General features: G+C 45.9%; 1 protein-coding gene and 1 long non-coding RNA gene across 2 annotated transcripts in view; one reads left to right on the top strand and one right to left on the bottom strand.

The window, feature by feature from the left end:
* slf2 (SMC5-SMC6 complex localization factor 2) overlaps positions 1 to 24529 on the bottom strand; it is a 32907-nt gene extending 8378 nt beyond the window's left edge. The window contains exons 1-12 of the mRNA XM_063191287.1: positions 24501 to 24529; positions 20087 to 21916; positions 16741 to 19738; positions 16123 to 16348; positions 14630 to 14709; positions 13848 to 13982; positions 12120 to 12287; positions 7299 to 7401; positions 6721 to 6808; positions 5793 to 5934; positions 1698 to 1788; positions 11 to 187 (exon numbers count right to left, since the gene is read on the bottom strand). Of these exons, the coding sequence (XP_063047357.1) occupies positions 11 to 187; positions 1698 to 1788; positions 5793 to 5934; positions 6721 to 6808; positions 7299 to 7401; positions 12120 to 12287; positions 13848 to 13982; positions 14630 to 14709; positions 16123 to 16348; positions 16741 to 19738; positions 20087 to 21916; positions 24501 to 24510 (6048 nt within the window). The 5' untranslated portion in view covers positions 24511 to 24529. The remainder of the gene's footprint in view (positions 1 to 10; positions 188 to 1697; positions 1789 to 5792; positions 5935 to 6720; positions 6809 to 7298; positions 7402 to 12119; positions 12288 to 13847; positions 13983 to 14629; positions 14710 to 16122; positions 16349 to 16740; positions 19739 to 20086; positions 21917 to 24500) is intronic.
* Positions 24530 to 25399: 870 nt separating this feature from the next.
* Positions 25400 to 26815, top strand: LOC134441420 (uncharacterized). Its single transcript, XR_010033160.1, has 3 exons — positions 25400 to 25597; positions 25998 to 26108; positions 26435 to 26815. It is a non-coding gene; the product is annotated as an uncharacterized LOC134441420 (long non-coding RNA).
* Positions 26816 to 27861: the final 1046 nt, after the last annotated feature.

Raw genomic sequence — 27861 nt, 5'->3', positions numbered from 1 at the left:
GCGTGCCTACCTGCGCGTTCCAGTCCAGGAGGTTGCTGACGAGGTGGTGTGTGAGTCTGGCCAGGGGGGCGGTGCAGGCCAGCTGCAGGTGTGTGTCCAGACTGAGGCGGCAGAACAGAGCCAGCAGCAGAACCAGCTCCTCATCAGAGTACGCACGCGGACACACCGCCGCACACACGCCCATGTACTGCAGGGAAACACACACACGCGTAAACACACGCACGCGCGCACACGCGCGCGCACACACACACACACGCACGCACACACACACACACACACACACACACACACACACACACACACACACAGACACACACACACGGAGCTTAACTCATCGGTTGCCAGTCATTTTCAAGGCAATTTTATTTGTATAGCGCATTTCATACATGAATGCAGTTCAATATGCTGTACAGTAAAGTAAGATAAAAATTCAAAGCCGAGTAACCCAGATTGCCCGTGGGTCGCGCCAAAATGTTGACTTGGCACCAGAAAGCTGAGAAAACGTCATTTGAAGCACACCGAAATCAGGGAAACATAACACATGCAGAGGATGTGTTATCCACATACAGAGACAGAGACAGACACAGATACAGAGACACAAACACACACACACACGTAAATGTGGGCAAAAAACACAAAGCGGAGAAACCAAAAGAGTGGGAGTTTAGGAGGTGGAGACCGTCGGCATCTGCATCGGAAGAAGTGAGTTGCCCCTGACTAGCTGACGGAGGGACAGGTTGACTTTTTACAGCACTAATGAATTGACTGCTTGATTATAGATGAGACAGATAGGCGTCATGCTTTGAGTCAAGGGAAAATGACACCACTGCTGCTTACTACGTGGAAGACACTGCAGCTTACTACGTGGAAGACCCATGAAGCTCAGTGTAGGCCCCATCTAGGCAGAGGGGGAATATACACTATAGAGGTCTGTGAGAGGTGGAAGAGACGTTGGTGGTTGTGTTTGTCAACACCAGAACAAAGGGGTATGACTAAGAAGCTGGTTGAGGAGTAAACCAGGTTAAGTTAAGAGGTAAATCATCTAATAGAAGAGCCTGGAGTACTCATTTTTTAAAGGCTCTTCTATAAGACGATTTACCTCTTAAATTCACCTGGTTTACTCCTGCACCAGCTTCTTAGTGTAGCCCCCAGAGACAGACATTAGTGTGTCTGACAGTGTGTTCGACATTTCCCATCTTCTCTGAAAATGCAATAAATATATTACCATTAGTTTTGTGTCATGTTGCCAACTAGCAGACAGACATAAAGAGAGACAAAGAAAGAAAGACATAAAGACATAAAGACATAAAGAGAGACAAAGAAAGAAAGAAAGAAAGAAAGAAAGAAAGAAAGAAAGAAAGAAAGAAAGAAAGAAAGACAAGACGAATAGATAGACAGACAGACCAAAAACAGCACCCCTGTGGGCCTGTCCTCTTTCTCCATAATCATGTTACTCTTGTGAAATGGCTATTCCAGGGTTGAAGGAGAGAGGAAGTGTCAGCACTTGCCCAAGATCCTACATTTCTCTGGCACAAGACAAGGAAGTTAAGAGAAGTTAGGAAAATACCTAAACCACTCTTTTATGGAAAGATTCGCATTAATAATGATAACAGAGCCAGGTCTCATTCCGGAGAAATCCGCTAGTAATGCGTCACAATAGTCGCGTGGGCGGGCGGCGGCCACGATGAGGGCCTTACCTCGGTAATGTTGTTAAAGTTGTGCTCTGGAAAAGAGGCGTGGTCTGTACTCCCGCACGCTGAGCCCCCGGGGTCAATGGCAGTGTTCCCACTGGCAAAACAGACGGAGAAACAATTCATCAAAAGAAAGAAGTTTACCGCACACTTTTAAAAAACGTTTTGTTTGTTTATTCAGAGCGAATGCGCTTCGCCTCTGTGTGTTATCAGGTTTGCTCAGGCATTGACAAACAATTCAATTCTTTCTTTATTTCAGACCCAGGGGGATCCAGATCACATAAAAAAAAATCACGGCACAGTAAAAACCACAACAACAATTAAAAACTACAGACAAAAAAAACCCCCATAACTCTCATTCATTGTCTCACATACAGGCATGTTCACCAGTGAGTGATTCCACATGTTAGAGAAGAGTCTCACAAGGCTACGGGGAAGGCTAGCCAAAACAGCAATTATACTGTTGACTCAGACACCCTGCACATGAGACGATCATCCTCAACACAGCTGTAACCTTCAGACAAACCTCACTCACTACATACCCCACGCGCACACGCACGCGCACTCACGCGCACACACCCTCGCTGAGTGACTACAACTACCAGTAACCACAAGGAAAAGAAAGAAACCTATTAGTCATCATTCATCATTTTTGCTTCCTTCAACGATAAAAGACAAACATTTAGTGAAGGTGAGGTCTTCTCTTTACAGTACACACCTTTTCTAACTAAAAATGTCTCTCCAATATTTTTTTTCAACCAACATAATAGATAATTCAGCACCATTTTTCCCACCAACTTGCCTTGAGTTTGCATTTTAATAAATATGAACATACAAATATGAACTGTTCATCCTGCCATCTTTTAATACTGGTTCAGGCTGAATCAATTCAGAATAAAGTCCGAGTTTGTGTGGGGTAAGACTCATTAATGTTACGACAACCATAGTCAAGCTTCAAGAAGTATTCACCGTGTGTCATGGTTGTACTTTACTTCAAGATCTTCAGCTAATTGAAAATATGAAAGTTAATGAGGAGCTTTAAGGAGAAGTTCCTCCCATGTCAACACGTATCTCATTAATGTATTACTTAAGGCCCTGTGCACTGTCATAGTGGTTCAGTATTATGGTAGTTAAGTTTTTTCAGAGACAGGGTTCCCACGCCTTTTTCATGAACAAATTCAAGCCCTTTTCAAGGACCTTCAAGCACCAAATTTTCAGTTTTCCAGCACCTTTAATAGGTTGCGGGAAGGGGGTGTGGGGGTCCTCCCCCAGAAAATGTTGTGTTTTTAAAATGCAATTTCCTGCATTTTCATTAATTTTAAGATGTTGAATGGCAAATCCCATCTGACATCTCACTCCCTCAGATTTTTGATGTAGGCCTACCTGTATTTCTATTATTTGGTTTACTGAGTTTGACTTTGGACAAATTCCAAGCATTTTCAAGCACTTCACCAAAAATTCAAGCATTTTCACAACCTTGAAAACACGTAATTAAAATTCAAGCATTTTCAAGGAATTCAAGCACCAGTGGGAACCCTGCAGTGACTATTACAACGTTCCAGTGGCAGGATGGTGACTGGTAAGGGGCTACCAAGAAGTCTACGTGTGATGGTGTGATTCCTTACAGCAGGTCTGTAATGTAATGTAATGTAATACATGTATAGTGTAATGTGATGTGATGTAGTCTAGTTGAGATGGTGTGATTCCTTACAGCAGGTCTGTAATGTTATGCAATACATATATAATGTAATGTGATGTAATCTAGTTGAGATGGTGTGGTTCCTTACAGCTGTAATGTAATCTATTGTCATCTATTGTAATCAGGGCTCCGAACCGGTTCAAGGAACGAAAACGAAAACCGAAAACGAACGAAATTTTATGGAATTTTTCAAGGAACGGAAACGGAAACGAAAACGAAATGGTCTTCAAGTGTTCCGGAACAAAAACGTTATTCTGAAATCTACAAACCGGTTAATAACGGTTTTTATTTCGTTCTCTATATTTCATACAAGTGCACGATTTTGTTTGAGGAGTAACCATGGCGACGAGCAGTCTTTTAGTTCGGCTACTGACGTGTATGAGGGGAAACATGCAGCAACAGCATTTTGCTTCACCTGAGCTCTTGCCGCCGATTGATAAAATATTGAGGAGCATTGGCCAATCAGAGTGCACTGCATTGTATGGAGAAACTTCCTGGGTAAATTTTAGGATGTGCTTCTCCTCAGAGATTTTGATAGGAAACTAGAACTAAACTGTCTCTGTTCTCCTGGCTTTCTCGTAGTGATTGGAAGTTGGCTCTAATAAACCCGCCCTAAAGTTGTTGACCACCAATATCAAATAAGTTTTTGTAAGAGAAATGACACTTTACCCGCGCTGTTCTTCAGTCTCATTCACGGACAGTAGGCCTACAGAGTTTTATATTGACACCATGGAGAGCAAAAGAGAACATGTCTTGAGATCGGCGTTGGGATTCCTACAGGGACAGAGTATTTGGACCATACAGTCTATGATTTGCAAAGGAATTGGATAGGCGATTTGATGAACCTAATTCGCAGAGTGCTCTCGAGAGGCAACTGGTGGGTAAGTCATGTTTAGCTTACTACTTGTAATGGCACCGCCGAGTGCCTCGATGTTCAATGCGGTTATGGCAAATTATGTTGTCGTAAAGTTACTGAAGTGCTTTTGTTGTGCGCAGCGTATCCCACTGTCGGTTGTAGAGAAGAGAGGTGAGAGCTGGTGTTTTATGTGCTGTAATCAAGGACGTCTTATTTATCTGTTGTGGTGGTCAATGCGGGATAAAGTCATTCGTGGTAGATGGACAGATGCTAGCTGACGTTAGCTGGCCCGCATGTTTCGATGGTTTCCTCAGTATTACGCAATATTTCCTGGCTGTCATCACGAATAACAGTAGGTCGCGTGTGACAACGAGCAGGGATAGAGAAAGACTGTCGTGCAAAGGGCTGGGCTGATGGGTTGGACTACGTGGAAACTTTTGTGACGCTTCTGTTGGGCTACAAAAGGTCTCCGGTTTTGTGGTGATGGACTTGCACTGTAATGGTTGGTAGCCGATATCTGAGAGCATATCCGAGGTTTCAGACTATGCAACCTGTCCCTTCTCTAGAACTAGTGACCCCTTGCATCGTGCACATCTCAAAACAGTTTGGGATTTTTTTGTGGAGCAAACTGTGTCCCCTTTACTTACACGTTTCACTTGCTGCAAACCTAATCATGGCCTATTAAATAGAGCTAGGCAAGAACTGAAATCCATGCCTATCGACACCTCTTATTATGCTGACGTTTACCTGCGCTATTCCAGAGATTTTTTTTAGGAACTCTCTCTGGCTATTTTTTTAAACTCTCTGGCTATTCTGTATTGTGCCTCCCTAATCAACATCCACCCACCGCTACTGGGCTGGCATAGGCTACTTTTGATAAGAATTATAGGCATCCGGTTAAATCTGCCAGGATGGAGCCCATCTGAGTGTTTTTGGGTGTGTTATTATTTTTGAGAATAGCTGTGTAAATCAAGGGGAAATAATGAGTACGTCTATTCTAAGATAAAGTCCACGAAAATAGACTTAATATGGCCGTTAAACACTGCAGGAACGTTAAGAACGAACGTTATTTTTCGTTCCGAACCGGTTCAGGAACGATATTTTTGTGGGGGAACGATTGCAGGAACGAAAACGTTAAACTGAAACTTGCCTGAACCGTTCGGAACGGAACGTTTGAAAAATAATTTCGTTTTCAAGCCCTGATTGTAATGTAATGTAATGTAATCTAATTGTGATAGTGTGGTTCCTTACAGCAGGTCTGTAATGTAAAGTAATGTAATGTAATGTAATGTAATGTAAAGTAATGTAATGTAATGTAGTCTAGTTGTGATGGTGTGGTTCCTTACAGCTGTAATGTAATGTAATGTAATGTAGTCTAGTTGTGCTGGTGTGGTTCCTTACAGCAGGTCTCTAACGTAATGTAATGTAATGTAATGTAAAGTAGTGTAATGTAATGTAATGTAATGTAAAGTAGTGTAATGTAATGTAAAGTAGTGTAATGTAATATAATGTGATGAAGTCTAGTTGTGCTGGTGTGGTTCCTTACAGCAGGTCTGCCTCTGTGAAGGGCGGCTGCAGCATGTCCAGGGGGAACATGCGGATGAAGGGCACGCCCATGTTGAGCAGCACCAGCGCCACGTCCCGCACGCTCGGCACCCACACTTGGAAACGCAGGTCCCCACTCTCTACTAAACACACACACACACACACACACACACACACACACACACACACACACACACACACACACACACACACACACACACACACACACACACACACACACACACACACACACACACACTTTAGTTACACACCTAGAAACGCAGGTCCCCGCTCTTTACTGAACAGAAAACACACACACACACATATTAGTTACACACACACACAGACACAGACAAAGACACACACACCTAGAAACGCAGGTCCCCGCTCTTTACTGCACACACAACACACACACACCCAGACAAACATTACACACCCGAAAACGCAGGTCCCTGTTAGCTACTGAACACACACACACAGTCATTACACACATTACACACCTGCAGACGCATGTCTCCACTCAACACACATACACAAAACACAAACACCTGGTCCCCACTCTAAAATGTTGACTCTTTAAGTGTTTTAACAACTGACTGGCCCTGATAGAACTGTCATAATTACATTATGGGACGAACACTCTGGTGCCTGGTATATTCCCAGTGCTTGACTGAACATTGTATTAACATAATGGCCACGTTTACATGACGCTTTTAATTCCAAACTAATAATTCAGAATTTAATAGTTCACATTGGTTTACATTGAACTTTCATTTAATTCCGAACTGTGAGGTGTTCACATGACATTTTCAAAGCCGAATTAAGCTTTATTCAGAATTAAATTGAGTTAATTATGAATTAAATGTCTCATGTAAACGACGCCATTGCACAGGTAAAATAATATACAGGTTCCAGACTCATATGCTTACCTATCCTCAGGCCAGCCGTCAAAGCTATTTCCTTCAGATTCTGCAGGATCTGGGCTGATATGCGCAGGTCTGAATGCACTGACATCATCTAGAGGGGATAAAGAATTTAAACCACACACTGATGAAGGCTTGATAGCCGTTACACGTTTGCTTTTGGACATGGTGGTAATCTATATATATAAATAATGAGACTTAGTTTGTGAGTGCGGATTTTTCTTCTTTCAGATAAAGAATTTAAAAACACATATTGGATCATTATAGGCATGAGAGAGAGAGAGAGGGACAGAGAGACAGAGAGAGAGATGGACATATTGATAGTGAATAAGACAGAGACAGAGAGAAAGAGAGGGAGCGAGAGAGACACAGACAGAGAGAGAGAGAGAGAGAGAGAGAGAGAGAGAGACACACACAGACAGAGAGAGAGAGAGAGAGAGAGAGAGAGAGAGAGAGAGAGAGAGAGAGAGAGAGAGAGAGAGAGAGTAAAAAAGAAAGACCGTTTAAAAAGAACATTAAAATGGAGGTGTGGCACCCCTTTACCAAGTAAGTAATGAAAGCAGTGTGGTGTTAGATAAGGTTACCTGGAAGAGCCAGCGTGCCACAGCAGGGGGGCAGGGGCTGGTGGCGAAGGCCGTCTTCAGCAGCCCTGCCTGGACCAGCAGGAGGGCTTGACTGGGGCTGGCCCTGGGAAACACACACACACATTCACACACAACCACATACACACACGCACACACACACACACACACACACACACATACATGCAATGCACGGACACACACATGCACCCGCACACACACATAAAATCAAACACATACACACACACACTCACACACACACACACACACACACACGCACAGTGAGAGAAAATAAGCCTGCCAGCCAGACAACAGCACCCACAGAGGATCATGGTAACCTCTGCAGACACCACTTAAATCCCCTAGGGGGCGCAGATGAGTAAAGTCAAGTCAAGTCAAGTCAAGTTTATTGTCAATTTCTTTACATGCACTGGTCATACAAAGAATTTGAAATTGCGTTTCTTGCTCTCCCATGCAGACATAGACTAATCTAGGTAAGGACATAGACAGTATAGACATAGACAGTACTCATACATGGACATAGACAGTATGGACGTAGACATTGCTCATACAGACATTTAAAGTGCAAGACTGGACAACAGAAGACTTGTAGAGAACATACATTAAGAGGAGGTATTTTGTTGTTCTTTTTCCTAAAAGTCCTTTATAGCGTTCTGACATAGTAATAGTAGCATTTGAAGAAATAAATAATTAAAAAAAAGGTTTTTATTTAAATACACCAGCAGCAGTATGTGTGTGTGTGTGTTTGTATGTGTTTTGTGTGCGTGTGTGTGTGTGTGTGTGTGTGTGTGTGTGTGTGTGTGTGTGTGTGTGTGTGTGTGTGTGTGTTTAGTGCAGGTAGAAAGTGCGGTGTGCGTCTGTGTGTGTGTACCTGTGTATGTGTGTGTGTGTGTGTGTGTGTGTGTGTGTGTATGTGTGTGAGTATGAGTTGTGTGTCAGTGTGTGTATGTTTGGGTTTAGTGCAGAAAGTGCAGTGTGCTTGTGTGTGTGTGTGTGTGTGTGTGTGTGTGTGTCTGTGTGTGTGTGTGTGTGTGTGTGTGTGTGTGTGTGTGTGTGTGTGTGTGTGTGTGTGTGTGCATGTGTATGTTTTGAGTTAGTGCAGGTTGAAAGTTCAGTCACAGATGTAGTAGTGCAGGTGGAGTGTTCAGTCGCAGATATGGTGGTGGGGATGAGGGGGGGGAGCGTTGTCAGTGGCCTGGCTGGCTAGAGGCTGACAGTGAAGGGAGAGTGGGTTGAGTGTTCAGTATCTTGATTGCTTGATGCATCGTGCTGCTTGTAAGCCTGGTGGTACGGGAACGGAGGCGCCTGTACCTCTTTCCAGAGGGCAGGAGGCTGAACAGTTTGTGTGCAGGGTGGCTTGTGTCTTTGATGATCATCAGTGCTTTTCGGGTGAGGCGTGCGGTGTAAATGTCCTGCAGGGAGGGGAGTGGTACTCCAATGATCTTCTTCGCTGTGTTCACAACACGCTGGAGTGTCTTCCTGTTTTTCTCCGTGCAGCTTCCTCCCCACACTGTGATGCAGCTGGACACGACGCTCTCTATGGTTCCTCTGTAGAATGTTGTCATGATGGAGGGTGTAGCACTTGCCTTCTTTAGTTTGCGCAAGAAGTAGAGACGCTGATGGGCCTTCTTCGCCAGTGATGTAGTGTTGGTGGTCCAAGAGAGGTCGTCGCTGATGTGCACTCCAAGGAACTTGGTGCTGCTCAGTCTCTCCACAGCATCACCGTCGATGGTCAGTGGTGGCAGTTGTTTTAGGACCCTCTGAAAGTTGACAACAATCTCCTTGGTCTTGTTGACATTCAGCAGGAGGTTGTTGTCTTTGCACCATCTGGCCAGCAGGTCTACTTCTTCTCTGTAGTGGGTCTCATCGCCCTTAGTGATGAGGCCCACCAGTGTTGTATCATCCGCAAACTTCACTAGATGGTTAGTGCTGTGGGTCGTTGTGCAGTCATGTGTCAGCAGCGTGAACAGCAGGGGGCTGAGAACACAACCTTGCGGAGCCCCCGTGCTCAGGGTCAGGGTGCTTGAGGTGTTATTCCCTACCCGTACTGCTTGTGGTCTCTGCATCAGGAAGTCCAGCAGCCAGTTGCAGAGGGAGGTGCTGAAACCTAGTTTGTCCAGTTTTCTGATGAGTTGTTGTGGTATTATGGTATTGAATGCTGAGCTGAAGTCAATGAACAGCATTCTCACATATGAGTCTTTATTGTCCAAGTGGGTGAGGGCTGGATGGAGGGCAGAGCAGATTGCATCCTCCGTGGATCGCTTGGCTCGGTATGCGAACTGGTAGGGGTCCAGGGTGGGGGGTAGGGTGGCTTTGATGTGTGACAGGACTAGCCGTTCGAAGCACTTCATGATTATGGGCGTCAGTGCTACAGGACGGTAGTCATTGAAGCATGATGGTGATGATTTCTTCGGCACGGGTATGATGGTAGCAGCTTTGAAAAGTGATGGGATGACTGCTTGCTCCAGAGAGATGTTAAAGATGTCTGTGAAGACATCCTTCAGCTCTTCTGCACAATCCTTCAACACTCGGCCAGGTATGTTGTCTGGGCCAGCTGCTTTGCGTGGGTTGATGGTGGCCAGTGTCCTCTTCACACTGGCAGAGGACAGGTACAGGGGTTGATCATGGGGGGGAGGGGGAGTTTTCTGTGGATGAGTGTCATTTTGTGCTTCAAAACGGGCAAAGAAACTGTTCAGGTCGTTTAGCAGAGAGGTGTTGTTGTCACAGCTTCGTGGTGCGGGCTTATAGTCCGTGATGGCCTGTATGCCCTGCCACAGGCTCTGTGCATCTCTGCTGTCTTTGAAGTGTGTTGTTATTTTGTCCGAGTATTCCTTTTTTGCTTTCCTGATGCCCTGGGACAGGTTTGCTCTTGCTGCTTTTAGGCCAGCTACGTCTCCTGCTCTGAAGGCTTTGTCTCTGGCCCTCAGCAGTCTGTGAACGTCTCCTGTGAACCATGGCTTCTGGTTGGCCCTGGTGGTGATGCGTTTTATTTCTGTAACATCATCAATGCATTTTGTGATGTAGGAGGTCACGGTGTCTGTGTACTCCTCAATGTCAATGTGGTTGCTGTGGCAGCTGTTTTGAACATGTCCCAATCTGTGGTTTCAAAGCAGTCTTGTAGTCGTGACACGGCTCCTTCTGGCCATTTTCTCACCTCCTTCAGAGCTGGTTTGGTGAGTTTTACCTTTTGTCTGTAGGCTGGCAGTAGCAGAATCGTTAGGTGGTCTGATAGGCCGATGTGGGGGATGGGCTTTGCCTTGTATGCTCCTTGTTTTGGGGTATAAACAAAGTCCAGGGTGTTTTGTCCTCTTGTTGGAAAGTTAACATGTTGGTGAAATTTTGGAAGAACTGTTTTGAGATTTCCGTGGTTGAAATCTCCCATGACCACTGTGAAGGCATCTGGGTGTGCATCTTGTTGTTCACTGATTCCCCGATGCAGCTCGTTCAGTGCCTCGCTTCTGGCGCTGGTGGTATTGCTAGGAGCGAGGTAAACTGCGACCAGTAGAATGGCGGATATTTCTCTTGGTAGATAGAAGGGTCGGCACTTGATGATCATGAACTCCACTAGTGGAGAGCAGTGTCTCTGTACCACCGTAGCATTTTTGCACCAAGCATCATGTGTGTAAACACATATTCCTCCCCCTCGTTTTTTCTCTGCAAGGGCTCTGTCCGCTCGGTGGCACGTAAGTTGCTCCAGTTGTAAAGCCGAGTCGGGTATGCCGTCGTTCAGCCATGATTCTGTAAACACGGTCACACAGCAGTTCCTCACAGTTTTGTTCGCTGATCTTAGTAGCCGTATGTCATCCATCTTATTGTCCATAGATCTTACGTTTGCCAAGAGAATTGATGGTATTGCTGGACGAGTTGGGTTGGCTGCAAGCCGTGTTTCGACGCCACCTCGTTTGCCTCTCTTCCTAATTCTAGAGCACCTCTTTCGCCGTCTCCATGTAGGCGAAGCAGACGGGTCCGATGTATGCCGCCGTAGTATCCCAAGTTCTTCCAGTGTCTCTATTGGTATATCCAATACATCGCTTGAGTTGTCCATTCTTATCTGCAACAGCTGTTGCCGACTGTACATGCGTTCCGACATAGTTTCCGACGATAGACATTTCGAATGACACATTATAACACAAAATAAACACTGCGAGTTGGGAGAGTAAGGAGTCGCTGCAGCTACGTGCGCCACGTCCGGGTAAAGCTGCAAAGGTGCTGCAAAAGGTGGACCGATACCATGGCAGGGGATGGCAGTTGAGTTCACATGTGAGTCAAGGCAAGTTAGCAAATATAATGAGTATAATAATATAATACTGCCGATATAAATTAGCCTGAGGCTAACTCATGGACAATGCATGGAATGGCAGTATTTATGTTTCAATTGTAGATACATGGTCCCTAAGAAATTGAAATGAATAGAATAATAAAGTGCATGTGCATGTGGACAATAATGACTAATACAGGGTCGGCAGTTAAGTTTGTATGTGAGTCAAGGCAGGTTAGCGAATACTTTTGGTAATGTAGGTGTCGTATCCTTGTAGCTGGATATTTTTTAATGTGGATATTTTTTTTATCCTGTTAAGGTGTAAATGCAACATTTGGATAAACTATTGTAAGAGGTGCCTTTTAGTCCCCTAAATATATTTTTAAAACCAGATTTTTCATCTGCAGATTTCAAACCTCCGTATACGTTGAAACATAAGGCCAAAACAGCTACATTTACAAAAATATCCAGCTACGTGGAAACAGCACCATACAGTAGTGTATACTATGCATTAGTATACTAATGACTAACACACAGCTGTGTACCTGAGAAGTGTGCGCTGGGCCCGGTTCTGTGGCGAGATGCCCTCCGTGGGCAGCGCCAGGCTGTGCTGGGTGAAGAGGCGTCCGAAGGTGGCCGGGGAGAAGAGCTCCTCGCCGGGGTGCACGTCCCGGATGGTGGTGGCCAACAGCGTGTAGCGCTGCACAAACTTACTGCATGGGTACAAAGGAGACACATTGGGGAATTAATGCACAAACTTACTGCACGGGCACAGTGGAGACACATTGGGGAATTAACAAACTTACTGCACGGGCACATAGGAGACATTGGGGAATTAATGCACAAACTTACTGCACGGGTACAGAGACGACACATTGGGGAATTAATGCACAAACTTACTGCACGGGCACAGAGGAGACACATTGAGGAATTAATGCACAAACTTACTGCACGGGCACAGTGGAGACATTGGAGAAATGCACAAACTTACTACACGGGCACAGACGACACATTGGGGAATTAATGCACAAACTTACTGCACGGGTACAGAGACGACACATTGGGGAATTAATGCACAAACTTACTGCACGGGCACAGAGGAGACACATTGAGGAATTAATGCACAAACTTACTGCACGGGCACAGAGGAAACACATTGGGGAATTAATGCACAAACTTACTGCACGGGCACAGAGAAGACATATTGGGGAATTAACAAACTTACTGCACGGGCACAGAGGAAACACATTGGGAAATTAATGCACAAACTTACTGCACAGGCACAGTGGAGACAATGAAGAAATGCACAAACTTACTGCATGGGTACAAAGGAGACACATTGGGGAATTAATGCACAAACTTACTGCACGGGCAGAGAGACAACACATTGGGGAATTAATGCACAAACTTACTGCACGGGCACAGTGGAGACACATTGGGGAATTAACAAACTTACTGCACGGGCACATAGGAGACACATTGGGGAATTAATGCACAAACTTACATGGAAACCATGTAATATCATACAATAGACAACTTCTACTTTATTATACAACTCTGCAAATGTACACAGGTCATTGGTGTTTTTTTTATAGTTGCAGATTTCAGGTGGTACTACCACAGCAAATGGCAAGAACTTAATTAGTACCCGTAATTGGTAATCAATGTACAGCAGGGAATATGCTTCTTCGATAACAGATCCACTAAAACCAAAGAAAACTCATTGAATACACGTCTTATCCAGCAGCTTAAATATAAAACATAAGCAATGCAATGACAATTGACGCTACTGTACAAAGAAGGGAACTGTGGGGAGTGGGGAGTTGGGGCAGGAACAGCTTCTCCATACTGACATGCAGTGGGGTGGCCAAGTTGTGGAATCTTCCTATTGACTGTAGCATAGAGGTTCTCAACGGGGGTATTGCAGCCCAGCGGGGCATTGGGGAGCTGTGAGGGGGGCTCTCAATTGCAGATGGGGGGGGGCAAGGGTCTATATTGCTTTTAAATACAAGGGGGGCATTTGAAGGTTTATGACAAGGTCAAGGGGGCGTTGGAAGGCTTGTGATGAGGTCAAGGGGGAATTTGGTAAGGTAAAAGGTAACATTTGTGAATGGGCTGCATGAATTCGGGAAAGAAGCTGCTACAAAAACGATCACAGCGTACCTTTAAGAAAGGAACCTAACCTTGCCTAAACCTTGAAGACACACTGACGAAGGCAATAAATAGCAGGTTGTTGTCACTGAGGCAGTAACGAGAGAGACATGTGCACATACTGCTGTTCCTGAGAGATGTCCTCCTCCTGCTCCCCCTTCTTCTCCTCTTCATCCTCCTCCTCCTCTTCCTCAGCGTTCAGCTGCAGTAGGTCCTCCTGGCAGCCCTGCAACAGCTCCTCCTCGCGGGCCTTGGACCTGAGCACAGGACGATAGGTAAGGGTTAACCCATTTTCGCCTGGAGCGACACACTGCTGCATATGCACACACATTCTAATGCAAAATAAGCATCTGAGTCTGAGACATTTAGGTTTTAACCCATTGTGTCCTGGAGCGACATATACGCTGCATTCAGGCTCTTGACATTTGAGAAGTATTTATTTAAAAAGTGGCTATGTTAGAGCTGAATGAACACATTCTAATGCAAAACGAATGCCCTAGCGTTTAAATGCAACTTATTTCATGTTTTGATGGTCTTCGGAGGCTGAGATATAGGTTTTAATAGGCAGAGGGCATCCTTTCCCAAAATGGGCTTAGGCTAAAATGGGTTAATCAGGGCTGAAAAACCTTTTTCATTCGAAATTACATTGGGTTTCCATACCACTGTAGTATGCACGCGATACCAGTGTGCAAGGTGCCACAGTTAATTATTAACCAATTAACCAGTGCTCTTCTCCATCCTCCTCCATGACCTTAGCATGGTACCGTCCCGTCGCACTGCTCCCTTTCGGGCTGCCCCCTTGCACGGGTGAAGCATAAATGCAATTTCGTTGTGTGCAGTGTGCTGTGTCAAAATGACAATAGGAGTTGGAGTTTCCCAGTGTGCAAGGTGCCACTCTGCTCACCTCTGATTCTGTTCCCTCTCGAGCAGCATCTGGTCAAGGGTGTTCTTGTAGCAGACCGGTTTGGCTTTGACAGGCTCCACCTAACATTTAAACAAAAAATACCACACGGTTACTGAGGGCAAAAATTGGCTGCATCTTAAAAAAAAAAAAGCTTGTGCCAAGGGCATCTTAATGTGCATACCGTATGTGTGTGAGAAAAGCAAATAAAACTTAAAACTAGAGACACCTGATTGTGATCGGCCGATACTGCCTAAAAATACCTACATTGGCCACACCAATAAAGCGCAGAAATAGATTGCGATATATTAAATTCCTCACACATATTTTTTGTTTTTTAAAAGCTTGATTGTATCAAGGGTTATCTTAATGCACATATGCATGTGAAAAGGGCCAAATAAATTGAAGACAGATACAAGACTGGGCATCTTTAGAAGCAGAGCGAACAGGGCTTACAGTAAGAGAAGAGGATGCATGCAAGAAAAAAGGAAGCAATAATCCAGGAAAGAGAAAGGAAAGTAAAAAAATAAATAAAGGTGCACTGTGTAATATTTGTACTAGTCTATTTCCAGAATTCATGCTGCCAGTTCACAAATGTTACCTTTTGCACGAATACTTAAATCCACAATCAAATTATAAAAATTCATCATGACTGAGACAGTTGCACTTTTCATTCATGACGAGGTGGATCTTCTCCATGCCTGCCTTACAGTAAGAGAAGAGGATGCATGCAAGAAAAAGGAAGCAACAGTCCAGGAAAGAGAAAGGAAAGCAAAAACAGGAACTTCAGTGCGAGCGGGAAAAAGAAAACAAAAGGAATAAAAAAGGGGAAGCCAAATAACCACAAGAGATGGGAAAGGGGCTGAAAGTGGGGCTGATAGGAAAACGATGACAAACTATCCCACATGTTGCAAAAAATGCATCCACCATTGATAGCTTTAAATCTAGACTCTGTAGAAGCTGTTCTCAGATGTACTCCCCTAGCAGCTTTAAATTATATATTTTCATGATTGTCTTTATTATTAACCATGTGTTTCATCTTAATGTTTTAATTTTCTTTTACTCCTATTTCTTTCTTTCATTTTCTTCTTCATTCATTTTTTTGTAAAGCACATCGAGTTGTATCTGTGTATGAAATGCGCTATAAAAAAAAACAAAACAAAAAAACAAAAACAAATAAACTTGCATTGCCTTGTTCAAAGAAAATGAAGAAAAAGCCTCACACTCTGCTGCATGTTATATTTTGAAGTAATGATTCAGCCGTCTGGCCGTCGAGAGAAACGGCTGAAACGTCACTTCAAAAAAAAAAAATGGAGCAGAGTGTGCAACATTTTCTTTATTTCTTTGAAATTTGATTGCCAGCACCTCAAAAAAAACCTTTTTTTGATGTGTGTCCGATATAGAAAGAAAAATGTCTTCACTTAATGTTCTTGATTGTGTCCGATACCTCATTTTCTTTAAACTATACAACCAACCACTAATGCCACCACACTCACCGTGACTCTGACTCCTCTGGTTCTGGCCATAGGTGTGCCGGGCTCGGGGAAGGCGCCCTTCTCCGGCGTAGCGGGCGGCCGCGCGCTGCGCTCCAGGATCTCCTGTAGGGACAGCAGCTTCTCCTCCTCACTGCTGCTGCTGGTGGAGCTCATGGAGCAGTCCAGCCCGTCGCCCAGGCCCAAGTCGTCCTCCAGCGGGTCCACCCACTTCACCCGCTCCCCGGGGCTACGAGGGCGAGAAGGGGAACGAGAGTAGAGTAGAGTATTAGTTATTGATCTCGAGGGGAAATTAAGGTGTGCTGTGCAGTAGCATAAATATATTGGAAAAACAGAGTACACAATACAGTACAATTACTTTACATTACAATTAATTACATTACAATTACAAATTGTACTTTGCTTTTCTCACAACCTCCATATCCCTAATCCAGCACCTTTGCCACTGAGCCAAGCAGCTGGCTAGTACTTTGCTTTTCTATGTTGATAAGGACCACGCACTTGTGTCTGTTACAAAAAAAAGAGGTGAATTGAAAATTGAATTACAAGAATTAAAAAACGGAATAAACAAGACAGTACACACATCATTGCACATACAGTATGTTAACATAAGAGCCATACCTGTGGGGTGAGGAGAGCTCAGCAGGGGCACCTGCCGGCTGGTCCTGACCAGGCCTCGGATACGGCTGCTGCTGCTGCTGCTGCTGCTGCTCTGGAGAGGAGTCAGGGTCTAATGTCAGCGAGAGGAAGGTGTCCGCCGCCTCTTCTGTGGACACGTCGGCATCGCCTATCTCCATGGCGTCCTTGTCAGTCGCGTCCTCAGCTGGTGATTGGCCAATGGGGGATGCGGCAGAGCGAGAAGTAAGAGGAGGAGAGTCCGGGCCGGATGTGGCGGGAGGAAGGCAGGACACATCGTCGACGTCGTCAACGTCCATGTCTACCGTTAGCTGCGAGCAGTCAGGGGTGAGGAAATCATCCAGGCTGTCCAGGGGGGGAGAAGGGGAGCGGGAGACAGGGTCAGGCTGAGAGACAGGAGGAGAAGGGGAGCGGGAGACGCCGTCAGGCTGAGACCCCAGGCGACAAGGAGAGGGGGGGCGGGGCATGGGGTCGGGCTGAGAGACAGGAGGTGAAGGGGAGCGGGAGACAGGGTCGGGCTGAGAACCCAGGCGACAAGGAGAGGGGGGGCAGGGCATGGGGACGTGGACAGGCTGGGAGCCAGGGGGAGAAGAAAAGGAACAGGGGGCGCGGTCAGGCTGAGACCCCGGTGGAGAAGGGGAGCGGGGGACGGGGTCGGGCTGAGAACCCAGGCGACAAGGAGAGGGGGGGCAGGGCATGGGGACGGGGACGTGGACAGGCTGGGAGCCAGGGGGAGAAGAAAAGGAACAGGGGGCGGGGTCGGGCTGAGAACCCAGGCGACAAGGAGAGGGGGGGCGGGGCATGGGGGCGGGGTCGGTCTGAGAGCCCGGGGAGGTAGAACCCCCACAGGGGGCAGGAGAAGAGGGCCGCGGCAGCGGGCATGCAGCTGGGGTCACATCACTGCTGCTGCTGCTGCTGCTGATCTCCATATCCTGCCCACAGCCATCTTTGCCATCCGCCTGAGGAGAGAGGCCCCTGGCGGCAACAGCAGCACTCATCACTGGCACAGCTGGTGAGGAAGAGGAGAGAGGGGCAGTGGAGGAGAGTGCTGGCTTAGATGACGACAACGATGATGAGGATAATGATGATGATGATGACAAAGGCACAATTGGTGAATGCTTCGCCTCGGGTGTCAACACATCCCCACCTGGTCCTCCGCTGGTCTTTGTGAAGGCAGACTGGACACATTTCACTGGGCTGATCAAACCAGCATCACCATCACCACCACCAGAAGAGGAAATGACCGAGCCGACCACACCAGCATCACCACTAGCAGCAGCAATTGCAGAGGAAGAGGAGGAGGAGGAAGAGGAGGAGGTGGTGGTGGTGGAAGAGGAGGTGGAAGAGGGGATGGAAGAGGTGGTGGTGGTGGTGGAGGAGGAGGAAGAGGAGGAGGTGTTGGTGGAAGAGGAGGTGGAAGAGGTGGTGGTGGTGGTGGAGGAGGAGGAAGAGGAGGAGGTGGTGGTGGAGGATGAGGAGGAGGAGGAGGAGATGCGTGGCTGCTTGGCACTGGGCATCCCGAGGGGAGGGCTGCTCGCCTGGTGTTTCAGGGGCACCGCTTTGGCCGCAGCGCGCTGGAAGAACGGGTGGATGGGTCGCGCAGGTCCAGCAGTGGCAGTGTTTGCGTTTGCAGGTGTGCTTTTGTTGGGCGTAGTAGACAGAGAAGTGGTGGTGGTGGACGTGGTCAGGGTCGAGTTCGACACCGTGAGGGGATCTGCAGTTTTAGATATGGTGCTCGGTGGAGGACATGCTGCGGTTCTGTTGGGTGCCGTCGGTACGGGACTTACGGCACCTGTCTGTGGACCAGTGGGTCCAGATGAAGTGGTACTGCGGGTATCCGCTGCGGTTCTGTTAGGTGTCGGTGTGGAACTCACAGTCGCCGTGTGTGGTCCTGCGGGCGTTGACGAAGAAGAGGTAGTGCTGCTCGCTGTGGTTCTTCTGTTGGCTGTCGATGTGGGACTGGCAAGCGCAAGCCCTGGCTGTGCGGAGGCAGTGAGCAGAGGCCTTGGCGTCGCAGTGGCAGGTGTGTGATTGTGTACGGGTCTTGGTGCAGAGCTCAGTAGCACCTGCCGTGGTGCCGACATCTGTGGCTGCACTGGTCTGGGTACCGCAGCCGGTGTCAGAGCCCGACTCGGGGTGATGGCCCGTGCAGAATTCACAAGTGCCGGTCGTGGAGGTGTAGACATCTGAGGCTGTGCTGGCCTTGGTACCGGCGTGAACGTCAACATGCGGTTGGTGGGTGCAGAATTCGGTGGCGGCGGCGCGTGGCGTGGTCGTCCAGAGTTCACTGGTGTCGTCTGCCGTGGCGCTGGCATCTGTGGCTGCACTGGTCTCGGTACCACCGGTGTCCTCGGGCTGTTGATCGGCGCAGAATTGACAAGTGTCGTTTGTGGTGCATTATGCGCAGGTGTGTGCCGTGGCGTTGGCATCTGTGGAGTCACAGACGACGGACTGTTGGCCAGCAGAGCGCGTGGTGCCCTGACCACGAAGATGACCTGACGTGGCCCAACGAGCGCCGGGTTCGCCGCCGAGGAGGGGGAGGAGGCAGGGGGATGGTAAGGCTGTGGAGCAGGCCGACTGAAGGGAGTCAGGGTGAGCTGTTGGAGGACGCGGGGCTGCTGAGAGGCGGCCGGGCGCTGCGGCGTGAACACGGGCCCAACGCCACTGCCACCAGGAAAGCTAGGGAGCCTGGGTGGTGCAGGAGAAGGACGAACAGCTGCAGGTGCTGCCGTGGCGAGAGGGGCGGAGGCTTGAGGCCGAGGCATGAGCACCTGGTACACCTGCGGGGACACCAGCACCGGCTGCGTCTGGCGGGGAGCCGCGCTGCCGCTTTGCGTGGTGATGATGATCCCCCTGTACGCCGCCAGAGGGGACTGGGTTGCAGCTGCTGATGCTGAGATCACCCTCGGGGGAGGGGGAGGCTGGGGGGAGGGGAGTCCATGTCCCCCGCCGAACACTGAAGGCCTGGGTACCACCTGGTGACCTAGATAGATAGATAGATAGATAGATAGATAGATAGATAGATAGATAGATAGATAGATAGATAGATAGATAGATAGATAGATAGATAGATAGATAGATAGATAGATAGATAGATAGATAGATAGATAGATAGATAGATCATTTATTCGTCTTAACAGAAACTTGTGTTCTGTGCCATTGACCGTGCATCTGATACAGAAACAGAAAACAGAAACAGAAAAAAAACACAAAAAGACACCCCCCCCAATGACATAAACAAAGCATGACATAGGACAAGACAAAAACAAAACTCATATAATACAATGGTAAAGTGCCGTTATCTTACAGTTGGATTCTGGGATATACTGACCTGGGCCAGAAGGAGTGAAGACCGGGCGGGGGTGAGAAGGGATCGGTCTCGATGGCATTGTACTTGTTGCTGTGGTGGTAGACACAGCTTGAGGTGTGGTTTGGCTTGGACTTGTTGTGGAGGGATGCGTCTGGGTCGACGGGGTGCACTCAGTGGATGTTGTCTCTGTGGGAGCTGGAGCAGATGTGCATGTCGTGGACACTGGCTCTGACTCCGACGCCTCGGGCTTCTGCGTTGGGTGCGCACTCGAGTGTGTGGGCTGCGTGGAGCTTGTGGTGGTTATTATGGGCGTGTGTGATGGCTGATCAGCTTCGGGTTGAGTGAGTGGCGGCTGCGGACACGTGTTTGTCGTCAAGCTTTCAGGCTGGGGGGACGACACTGCTGTACTTTTTATGGGATGTTGTGTTTGTGTGGGCACGGGCTGTGTGGAGTTTACAGGAAGGGAAGAGCCTGGCCGTTCTGCCTCTGACTGAGGAGGGCGTGTACACACGTCTGTCGGTGCACAGTCAGGCTGTGTGGATGCTGTGTCTTCAGAGGGCTGGTTGGGCACAGGCGGTGTAGATGCTGTGCTGTCGGAAGATGGGGTCGGCACAGACTGTGTAGATGCTGTGTTCTCAGAGGCCTGGGTCGAAACAGGCTGTGCGGATGTGTTCTCAGAGGACTGGGTCGTTACAGACTGTGTATATGTGCTGTCGGAAGATGGGGTCGGCACAGGCTGTGTGTTCTCAGAGGGCTGAGTCGACAGAGGCTGTGTGGATGCTGTGTTTTCACAGGGCTGTTTCGTCAGAGGCTGTGTGAGGCTAGCCGGCGTCACACACGCCTTCCCTTCTGCCGCAGGTGGTGGTGGTGGTGGTGGAGGAGGGGTGGCGCTCAGGGATACGCTGGCAGGCTCAGACACAGGTGCAGCGGAGAGGGATTGTTTCGGTGCAGGGGAGGGGGTATGTTTTGGTGCAGGTGGAATCGAGGGCGTATTTTTCGATTCAGGTAAAGAAGATGGTGTGTCTTTCGGAGCAGGTGAGGGGGTTCCTTTCTGTGCAGGAGAGGGGGTACCTTTCGCTTTAGGTGCTGACGATTGATTACTTTTCTGAGCAGACGAGGGGGTATCTTTCTGTTTAGTTGCAGGAGAGGGGGTATCTTTTGATCGAGGGGCAGGAGAGGGGGTATCTTTTGATTTAGGTGCAGGAGAGGGGGTAGCTTTCGCTTTAGGTGCTGACGATTGAGTACTTTTCTGTGCAGACGAGGGGGTATCTTTCTGTTTAGGTGCAGACGAGGGGGTATCTTTCTGTTTAGGTGCAGACGAGGGGGTATTGTTCGATCGAGGGGCAGGAGATGGAGAAGCTTTCGCTTTAGGTGCAGGTGATTGAATACTTTTCTGTGCAGACGAGGGGGTATCTTTCTGATTCGGGGCAGGAGGGGGAGTATCTTTCTGTTTAGGTGCAGGAGAGGGGGTAGCTTTCGCTTTAGGTGCTGACGATTGAGTACTTTTCTGTGCGGACGAGAGGGTATCTTTCTGTTTAGGTGCGGACGAGGGGGTATCTTTCTGTTTAGGTGCAGACGAGAGGGTATCTTTCTGTTTAGGTGCAGACGAGGGGGTATCTTTCAATCGAGGGGCAGGAGGGGGAGTATCTTTCAGTTTAGGTGCAGAAGAGGGGGTCTCTTTCGATTTGGGTGCAGGACTGGGGCTATCTTTCGGCGCACGACTTCTGGATCTTGGGATTTCCTCTTCCCTCCGTGGGCTGTCACTCAGGCATGGCCGCTTAGCTCTGAATCTCTCAAGCTCACACTCTGGGAGTCGCTTCAGAGTAACACGGGGCTGTGGGATTTTGCCATCTACAAAAACAAAAACAAAAAACACAGACAAAGTGATTTTAACAACTGAAAGACTAGTAGTAACAACTTTATTACACTTAATTATACTTTAACGCGATTTATAAATGCCTGTATTGCAAGTCCACTGTGTGGGGCGTTTGATATTTAATGCAAATCACCAACCCCCAACTCCACATCTGTCTGGGGAGAGCATTTGCCAAGGACAAGCAAAAACCATAATACTGTACCGACATCAAAATTTAAACCTTGTGAAAAATTCTGCGTTGTACTGCAGCTACACACGCACGCACTGTCGTGCCGAAAAGCGAGTCCCTGCCAGAACACGAGTGCCTTCATTGAAACCAATGGAAACCAATGACCAATTTTTCAGATTTTTTTTTTTTTTGCCATTTTTGCATACAAATCCGACACAATTTAAGATGGAAAGCCTACCAATAAAGCATCTACAGTCCTTCTGGAAGTATTACAAAGAGCTGGTTACAATTTCAGTATTATTTCCATAAAAGAATCGAAGAATTGTCATAACAAATGTTACGGTTTCATTCAAATAGCTCATATTAAGTGGAGGACGAGTAATGTTTCATAAGCATATTTTTAGTTCATAAATCATGTAATTCATTCTGCAAAAATTAGTAGTTTTCTCTCCAAAAATGTCATTGGTTTCAATGAGGGCACTCGTGTTCTGCCAGGGACTCGCTTTTCGGCGCAACAACGCTATTGGACGGTAAAGGATGCGCAGCCAGGGGGGCATGACCACAGTGAGTTTTGAAATAACAACCACAGCATAGCCTAGTCTGCCACCAAAGTTTAACGCACGCCATCGAATACCTGATGGTTGTTAGATCTAATCAAAAACTTAACATCTCCTGATCACCATCGTTAGTTGTCAAAATTACCATGGCTTGCTGATCGACAGCTTTTCAGTCGACTGACAGTTCTTTACAACCCCACGAATGTGAACCAAACGTTGCAACGAGGAGGCTATTCCAAGAAAATGGTGAAGCCATAAACCTGGCTAAGTTAACCTACACAAAGTGATCAACATGCTAAAACAGGTGTCATTTTTGTAAGAAAAACATTCCATCTCCTAATATTTTTACTAGGCCTACCTCCCGGTTAACGATGGTTTACTCTTTGGATACTTCCCAGCTTTCAGCTCCCCTGGGCGGGAAATCACGTCATGCCTGTCTGTCATAGCTAGCCTGCATGAAGTTTTATTTTCACAAATAACTTTTATCACCCTACACTTCAAATTTGGAACTCTATCGTCACGTTGTATGTCGCGACTTTAAGTTTTTATAATCTGTTGTCTATTTCGCAATGAATGGAATGTTAGCACTAGCAGTCAACGCGTGATCTCAAAACTTCCACAAAACAAGCTCATCGTCATTTAAGTCAAACAATTCAAATTCACTGACAGTGCATCTACATAAAAACAAACGTAACCCATCAGTCAGTGTTGATTTAGAACGCCAGCTCAGACATACACTTTACAAATAATTAAACTAAACGCTGTGTTTACAGAACTTACCGCTACCTCGAACAATTTCAAGACACTGGACTGGTGGATACTAGTCAAGCCGTTCTTGCAGCCACCTATAGAGGGCAGTATTGGGCTACCTATTTACGCCTCTCACTGTACCATCAGAATAGCTGTGTTCAAGTGGAAGCAACAAAACCAATAGGTCAGCTACTGTAAATAAATATAATATAATATAATATAATATAATATAATATAATATAATATAATATACAATCGCTGCGATGTTGTAATGTTTGGCAATGCGATCCTTGTAATGTTTGGCAATGAAAGTGTAGGAAAGCTGTTTTTCACTTGCCTTCATGTCAGCATCCACTGTAAACTGTACTACTTGTCTAAAAGATGAAATATAATTTGTACTAATATTGAATAGAAATATTGTGTTTAAAATATGCCTTTGCAATGCTGAGAATGGTAAGCGGGAGGAGTGTTCAGAGGACCAGAATCCGTAGATGGTTTGATGGTCAAAACCTTTATTTCCAAGGATGTAATATGGGCTCCTGTTCTGTGGGTGGGTGCTCAGGGGCCTCCACAGACATTGTTGTGCACCAACCCACATGAGTCGGATTATCAGAGTCTATATTAAAAAGTGCACTATGTAATATTTACAGTAGTTTATTCCCAGAATTCGTGTTGCCCATTCAAAATGTTATATTTTCATGAATACTTACCACCACCATCAAATTCTAAATATTCATTATGACTCGGGAAAATTTCCCTTTTCATACATGAAAAAAGGATCTCCATGTCCGCCATTTTGAATCTCCAGAAATCGACATTTGTAACTGCAAACCTTTATGTACTTGGTCATACTAATAATATAGTTTATTACTTAGTAAATATTCATGAAAAGATCAAATTTGGCAGTAGACAGCACCGTTTTACTGAGCAGCATAGTTGTAATACCTACTCTGGCCACCATCCTTCACAGTACACCTTTAAGAAACTGCAGTTTCAACAACAGTTTGTGCAAATATGCCGAGCACCCACCAGTGTAATATATAAATAAATAGGCACTCAGGAGTAAGAAGAAATGAAATTCACCTTGAAGCATTGTCTTTATCCGTAGTGTCTCCTTCTGCCAGGGGTAAACAGATGCACCAAGAGATCAACAAAAAATCAGTTAAACATCCGGTAATATACCATGTGATAGTTTTACATGAGTTACTCATTATCAGTTTAACATACACAACCACACACACTAAAAACTATTCTCCTGTCCTGTGAAAAAAAAACCCTTTGTATTGCTCATCAGTTGCTCATGGAATTATTTACGGCAATAGAGCAATCTGTTAGGCTTGTCTGGACAAAGACAGGGTTTGAAGGCACTCATTATGAAAGAGGAAGTGTATGGATGAGATGTGTGAGTACAGCAGCCACCACTCAGGTGATGGTGTTCTTCATATAGCTTGACATTGTGACCTGCCAACATGATCTCCAAAAATTCCTGGACACGGATGTTAAAGGAATAGGTCGGTATTTTGCATTTGGGACCTTAATTATGGTGTATCATACACTGAGCTACCCACCTGTGTCACTTTTGTTTGATTTGAAGCCTTCCGTGAGATTTTGGGTTTGGGCGATATCCACAAACCACCATACAACGGGAGTCAGCGGGGCACAGACTTTAAATCCGTCGTACACGCATAAACAGTATTTTCTTATTTTATTTAGGGTCATTGGGATGATACAATTACGTTTCCGCCTCATTTCAATATTTAAATCTCCCGGGTTCAGTGAACGAATTAAAAATCTGTATTGACTGAGGTGTGCCACGTCATCTTTCTGCGACGCTCATTCTGACAGCCAGCCAGCTCTGCTCCGGCAGTCGGCAACATGAATAAAGTAACAAGAAGCAAACGTTGAAGCCCTCGTTTTTAACAGTTCTTCGGCTAGAACTTTGCTATGGATTGAATGTTGCGCATATACTGGATGCTGAAACTAAACGACAAGCTTTATGAAACCGTGGCATTTTGCGTTGAGATGGAAAAGGAACGCGCCACACTCTCCTGGATACGAGGCTACGTGTGTGCGGCTTTTGCGCCAAAGGTCTTTCTACCAACAAAACAAAATAGTAGGGCAGAAGTGACAGCGTCAGAAAGAAAACAATGCTGTTCCGATTGCTGATGGAGACAACAGAGGTAAGGACATATTATGTATCTAGAGTTTTTGAATGGCTAATCTTGGTGTCGCCTCAAACTAGCTCTCTTCTCGGTGCCTTCGTATGGCTGTTCATGCTACCAGCTACAGATAGTCAAATGAATCAAAGCTACGTTTGGTCTCAAACAAAATTGTACACGGAAAATACGAATAGTATTCCTTCAGTAGGCAACACAATCATATGATAAGCCCTGCACCAAATCATGGGGTATACTTATAAGTACAGTTGACTTTTACTTTTACTACTAGTAAAAACATTCAGCTGCCTAGCCTACTGAGAAATGGTCGTTCTAGGCTACATTGATTCTCATGTCATATCACTTGGAGGTTTTACAGTGTGATACTGATCTGATGTAGTGACACACTTCTTTATTTATTTAGGAAGGTGCCAAGTAACTCTGGAGGATATTCTCGCCATGACGAATCGAGCTGGTATCAACATTCTTCGGAGATTATAGCCAAAACTCACAGGAACACACAGCTTTCAATTGAGTAAGTCGCCGAGGAATTTGTAAATTCTGTTTGATTTACTATGCCCAGACAGCTTTGTCGATATTGGGGTCAGTCAGTGACGTTAGTAGTAGTTTCACAGCTAGTGCCACGATTGTATAGATTATTATTTGTTCTGTTGTTTCATGTCAGTGGATTATCCAAGAAGCATTTTCATTGCAGTATACTAATCAATTATTTATGAACATAAGCTGTGGTTGTACCAGCCCCCCCCCCCAAAAAAAAAAAATCAAAAACAAAACAAAACCCGTCATTGACTGAAGTGCCCCTACCTCTTACTTGCTGTATTGTGATCATCTGTCTTGTAGGAAATGCTGTACACAGCGCCCAGCGCCCTGGGAGCTGAACGTCTGCGGCCAGGTTACAGTACAGAAGGGTCATCCAAGGTGCATCATGACCCTCATCCATCTCCCACCATACCATATGCTGGATGGAGTCAGAGTCTCTACATTGACTTATCATCTTGTGTTATATTCAGTAATTACAATGAAGTTATAAATCTAGTTGGTAATACTACACATAATTTGACATTACACATCTTAGGTGCATTGTGGGGACCCCTTATTGGACCAAATGTAGCTGGTTCGAATCCCTCCTGACCTCTCCCTACATCTCCATCCATGGCTGAAGTGCCCTTGAGCAAGGCACCTAACCCCACATTGCTCTAGGGACTGTAACCAATACCACTTTTGGTAAATAAAGCGTCAGCTAAGTGCAATGCATTTTTAAAAAAAAAAATGCAATGAAATGAAAATGTAATATTCCATGTCTTTTGATAACATTTGTAAATTAATTTCATGCATCATTCCATTGTAACAATCATAGGGACACTTTCTCAACTTCCACCTGCACAATATCTTGGACTCACAGGAAGAGATTATCTACATAATTCAAAAGACACCGCACACTGCTTACCATTCCTTTTCTTACTTTATTTTGACACACAGGGCAAAATGCGTTTTTAGCTCAGAAAAATGAAGGAAGAAAAAGAACAATAAGCAGTGTGAAATGTCTTTTGAATTTTGTTCATTGTTCACCTTCTCCTGCCTCACATCAGCACCTGCATTGCTGAGGGCTTGTGCACAAGGACTTGGGTCATCAATATAATTTGATGGCCATTGAAAATAAATTTTACACATTTATCCATTTGTCATTACTGCCTCAAGTGTCATTACTTTACCTTCTTTACATAAAGGAAAAGAGAGAAGATTTTACTGGGACTTTAATGTCAGCAGGTGTGACCAATAACAATGTGTACATCATAATTGTAATCATTCAGTCATTAACAATGTAGGAAGAAGTGAAGAATCTTGTAATAATGTAAGAAATGTCTTATTGGATAACCAAGATGTCACTATCAAACATCAGAAAGTATTTTAGATAAATAGGGTTTAGGACCTTCCGAAATGATTGCTCCGTCATGACACTGAAACATACATGTCTGTTCTTGGTGGAGTGTTTGTTACACTCAGGTTATTCTATAGAGGGGTTGTCTCCTTTCCAGCACTCAGTCCATTAGGTCCTTTCAGAAGGTCTGGCGTCTATCTGGAAAATAGAAATGACAATTGTAACGTATTATGTATGGCCATTGAACAGGAATGGTAAAGGCCAATCACATGAGTGCACAGTAGGTGATGGCAGTAATGTAACAGAATGTGAAACTCATAAAGAAGATTGTCTGCTCTCCAGATACACCGTGATAAGTCAAAAGGTGTTAGTTGAAGGCCACTGGACT

Source organism: Engraulis encrasicolus, chromosome 24 (genome assembly GCF_034702125.1).
Source record: "Engraulis encrasicolus isolate BLACKSEA-1 chromosome 24, IST_EnEncr_1.0, whole genome shotgun sequence".
Taxonomy (NCBI): Eukaryota; Metazoa; Chordata; class Actinopteri; order Clupeiformes; family Engraulidae; genus Engraulis; species Engraulis encrasicolus.
This window is presented reverse-complemented; position numbering and strand designations above follow the sequence as displayed.